We start from the raw sequence: 5,000 nt of genomic DNA, 5'->3' as shown, positions 1-5,000 counted from the left end.
GTGTGTGTGTGTGTGCGTGCGTGCATGTGATTATAGCTTGGGTGAATGCATTAATGTCCATTACCTCTGACTCCTGTGTGTGTGTGTATGTGTGTGTATCTGTGTGAATCTACATTACCTCCTGTGTGCGTGTGTGTGCATATGTGTGTGTCTGTGTGTGTCTATGTGTGTGAATCTGCATTACCGTCGGTGGCTGGCTTCTTTGGATCCGTGGGAGTCTCACCTACAAAGAAAATAATAATGATACAATAACAAGCTTGACTTTGAAACTCTCATATCGATAAATAGACATCCTTATCTCTCTCTACCAGTCACTTTCATACTGTATTTAAACCAGCATTTGGCAGGTGGCTGGTGCTAATTAATTTCCATACCTGACACACACACAAACACACACACACACACACACACACACACACACACACAGACACATACACATACACATACACATACACATACACATACACATACACATACACATACACATACACATACACACACACACACACAAACATACTATTGTGTTAATGCTTTGATTTGAATTAAATTAGTTCAGAAATCAGAGACACCAATTACCCAGATCAGCCAATCAGAGACACCGATTACCCATCAAAGGGCCATGGGGACCAATCAAAAACACCAATCATCCAGAGATAAAAGTGTCAACCAGAGATCCAGAGTGTCAACCAGGTACCCTTCCCTCCATCCACCCTATGCACGTCTCAATTCCGGATTTGCTCGGACAGATCAACTTCCTGGTAACATTAATACATTGACAGAAATGGCTTTTTTCTACAGTTGCTGTCTTCAAGACCTGTCTCGTCTCACAGTAATACAGAGTGAAAATTATGTGTCACTCCGTCCAGCAAAAAAAGGTTTAAAATGTACACTGCCAGCTAAATTGACAATTAGGAGGGTAAGTAGCTAAATTTTAACCAAGCAACTGACGTTACTAAACTGGTTAGGTAACATTAGCTATTTTGTTTGACTAGCAATATTAAAAACGATGGACCAGCACTCCTGTCACTTCCTGTCATAACCTGCTGGTGCAGTGTGAACAGGAAGTTGATCTGCCCGTATAAGAAAACGATGTGCACAGAGCCTATCCCATCTTTCTTTACCTGGGCCCAGTGCGTCGGAGAGATCAAAGCCATCTGAAGGAATATCAGGGGAGTAGCAAAAACACTTAGCTCAGCAGCTAACTGATCATCATCAAGCTAACAGGTATGCCTCGCTAATGAATAATCATCAAGCTAACAGGTAATCCTATGCATCGCTAATGGATAATCATCAAGCTAACAGGTAATCTTATGCATCGCTAACGGATAATCATCAAGCTAACAGGTAATCCTATGCATCGCTAATGGATAATCATCAAGCTAACAGGTAATCCTATGCATCGCTAACGGATAATCACCAAGCTAACAGGTAATCCTATGCTTCGCTAACGGATAATCACCAAGTTACCAGCTAATCCTATGCCTCGCTAATGGATAATCACCAAGTTACCAGGTAATCCAATGCATCGCTAACGGATAATCATCAAGCTAACAGGTAACCCTATGCCTCGCTAACGGATAATCACCAAGTTACCAGGTAATCCTAAGAATCGCTAATGGATAATCATCAAGCTAAAAGGTAATGCATCGCTAATGGATAATCATGAAGCTAACAGGTAACCCTATGCCTCGCTAACGGATAATCACCAAGCTAACAGGTAATCCTATGCATCGCTGAAACATCCACCACTATTCTAGTCAGATAATCCTCAGATCACAGATAACTCTTGTGTGGCATGTACATCTTTTTGGCTCTCTGTGTGCGAGTCTTTCCTGGTTGATGAAAATCTTCCATTACTTCCTCTGTGTGTGTGTGTGTGTGTGTGTGTGTGTGTAGGAGAGAGAGAGAGAGAGAGAGAGAGAGAGAGAGAGAGAGAGAGAGAGAGGTTAGTTTGGGATGTGAATCTGCATTACCTCCTGCTGGCTTCTTAGGATCTTCCGGAGTGTTATCTACAAAGAAAGATTACACGATATAAACACAAGTTTGACTTTGAGGCTCTCATACAGAGAATCAGATAAACAGATAACATGTAGCCTACACAGACACACATGTGTATCATAAATATGTATCATGATTATTTATTAATTAATATGTAATAACACAGACAGACATACATGTGTGTGTATCATGATTATTTATTAATCAATATCTAATCACTTACCAGGCTCTCCTAAGGCATCATTAAGGTCCAGTCCACCTGGAGGAGAGAGGATAGAGAAGACAGCTATGATTTCAGGATGTTGCCATGCAACTGACTTATTAACACTCACACACACGCATACACACACACACACACACACACACACACACACACACACACACACACACATCCTGACTAACCTCTCCAACCTTCTCTCCTCTACCAAACCCTCCATCTCAAATCTCTATCTAACACACACTCTCTCTCACACACACACACACACACACTGACCAACTTCTACATCCTTCTCTCCTGTACCAAACCCTCCCTCGCTTCGTGCCTAACAACACCCCTCATCTGTGCTATATTCACAATATACAACATGCCTCAGCTGTGTTATGTTCACAACATACGACACCCCTCAGCTGTGCTATATTCACAATATACAACACCTCTCAGCTGTGTTATGTTCACAGTATACAACACCCCTCACCTGTGCTATATTCACAGTATACAACACCCCTCAGCTGTGTTATGTTCACAACATACTGTAAAACGGCCTCTCAGGGCTTATTGCTGAAATAGATTGTCAGTATTGGGCAGTTATGTGGCTGTTTAATTAGGGGTTAGGGAGGAAATGTCCTCTACAGGCTACAAATAGCACTACAGCCCCCAACACACACACACACACACACACACACACACACACACACAGTTATACCCACACAAACAAACACACATCCAAATACACATTCATTTACTCACACATATTCTCTCTACTGAGCTAACAGAGCTCCAAAAGGAAATATTAAGACAGCAGGGCACTCAAGCAGACCAAAACAAAAGTGGGTGTGACAGGAAACACACACACACACACACACACACACACACACACACACACACACACACACACACACACACACACACACACACACAAACACACACACACACACACACACGCACACACACAGTACTGTTATCTCTATGTTTAATTAGGGGTTCGGGAGGAAATGTCCAGTGCTGTCCAGAGTCTCACCTCCACCCTCGGCTGGTGCGGCAGGCTCTGAAGAAAAAACAACAACAACAACAACAACATGAGAGATTTTGCCTAATCAGAATTCATTATTGCTGCACATGCAGACACACACACACACACACACACACACACACACACACACAAATAAACAAAGCATTATCATGAGATCCACACATATAAAGAGAGTCAACACTATAGGCCTAATGAAGCTGAGATATCAGAGTGATCTGGAGGAGCATCAGCGTTTTAACAGACACCAAGTGCAGCAGCTAACGTACTAGTCTCTAGGCAGTGCAAGCCTCTCCGGGAAGGTGTTGGGTTTTACCTGGGATTTTAGGTGCTTCAGGTACTTTCGGTTTGTCTGTGGGCTCGGCTGGAACACACAAAAGAATATACAGTGAGCTGCAAACAAACTCAACTCAGAAACATAACCTACATGAAACAACAACAGCCCCTCTCCCTCACCTGTTACAGGTACGCATCCCTCTCCCTCACCTGTTACAGGTACGCATCCCTCTCCCTCACCCGTTACAGGTACGCATCCCTCTCCCTCACCTGTTACAGGTACACATCCCTCTCCCTCACCCATTACAGGTACACATCCCTCTCCCTCACCTGTTACAGGTACGCATCCCTCTCCCTCACCTGTTACAGGTATGTACAGTATATAAAAAAAACAAAGTATCAATACTTACGGTCATCATCTCCAAAGGCATCTGCGAGGTCAAAACCGTCTGCGAGGAGAGAGGAGAAATGGAGTAGAGAACAGGGGAGGAGGAGAGGAGGAGAGATGGAGTAGAGAACAGGTGAGGAGAAGAGAGGAGAGATGGAGTAGAGAACAGGTGAGGGGAAGAGAGGAGAGATGGAGAAGAGAACAGGTGAGGAGAAGAGGAGGAGAGATGGAGTAGGGAACAGGGGAGGAGAAGAGGAGGAGAGATGGAGTAGGGAACAGGGGAGGGGAAGAGAGGAGAGATGGAGAAGAGAACAGGTGAGGAGAAGAGGAGGAGAGATGGAGTAGGGAACAGGGGAGGGGAAGAGGGGAGAGATGGAGTAGATAACAGGTGAGGAGAAGAGGAGGAGAGATGGAGTAGGGAACAGGGGAGGACAGAGGAGGAGAGGGGAGGAGTGTAACGGAGGAGAGGGAGAGGAAGGAGAGATGGAGTAGAGAACAGGGGAGGAGAAGAGGGGAGAGATGGAGTAGATAACAGGTGAGGAGAAGAGAGGAGAGATGGAGTAGGGAACAGGGGAGGACAGAGGAGGAGAGGGGAGGAGTGGAACGGAGGAGAGGGAGAGGAAGGAGAGGGGGAGAGGAGAGGGGGAGGAAGGAGACAAACAGACATGTCATTGAGGAGCCTTTAGGAGAAACCATCATGTGTTGTAAGATTACCAAAGGAGCCTTCAACATGCAAACACAGGGGGCGCTGTGGTGCTACTGGCTACAGTGCTCATGCCACACTTGGGTCCAGGTTCCCATGGGGACTGGGGCTCAATTCCGATCCCACCCTGCCTCTCTCTCCCACTCACTTCCTGTCACTCTCTTCACTGTCCTGTCCCCCCCCCCCCGTCCCCCCCCCTTCCCCTAAAACATATACAGTATACATATAAACATAAACAGTATAAAAAAACATATACATTATATACAAAGAAATGTCAAAAGTTAACAAATGACAAATTGAGCTACTGTCCTGCACTATCCAAACTGCATGGTAGCATTTCAAGACACTGACATCTTCAAAATAATTTAAAATATCAGATTTAAAAAAG

The 5,000-nt window shown here is 44.7% G+C and overlaps 1 protein-coding gene across 1 annotated transcript in view; it reads right to left on the bottom strand.

Moving 5' to 3' along the window:
- The window catches only part of cd99 (CD99 molecule), a 24,500-nt gene that overhangs the window by 12,050 nt on the left and 7,450 nt on the right, over positions 1 to 5,000 (bottom strand). The window contains exons 3-9 of the mRNA XM_062528634.1: positions 3,932 to 3,970; positions 3,562 to 3,609; positions 3,237 to 3,263; positions 2,222 to 2,257; positions 1,974 to 2,009; positions 1,122 to 1,154; positions 185 to 223 (exon numbers count right to left, since the gene is read on the bottom strand). Of these exons, the coding sequence (XP_062384618.1) occupies positions 185 to 223; positions 1,122 to 1,154; positions 1,974 to 2,009; positions 2,222 to 2,257; positions 3,237 to 3,263; positions 3,562 to 3,609; positions 3,932 to 3,970 (258 nt within the window). The remainder of the gene's footprint in view (positions 1 to 184; positions 224 to 1,121; positions 1,155 to 1,973; positions 2,010 to 2,221; positions 2,258 to 3,236; positions 3,264 to 3,561; positions 3,610 to 3,931; positions 3,971 to 5,000) is intronic.

The sequence above is a fragment of the Sardina pilchardus genome, chromosome 23, assembly GCF_963854185.1.
Source record: "Sardina pilchardus chromosome 23, fSarPil1.1, whole genome shotgun sequence".
Lineage (NCBI taxonomy): Eukaryota > Metazoa > Chordata > Actinopteri > Clupeiformes > Clupeidae > Sardina > Sardina pilchardus.
The sequence above is the reverse complement of the archived record's forward strand: the minus strand, read 5'-3'. Positions and strand labels throughout refer to the sequence as shown.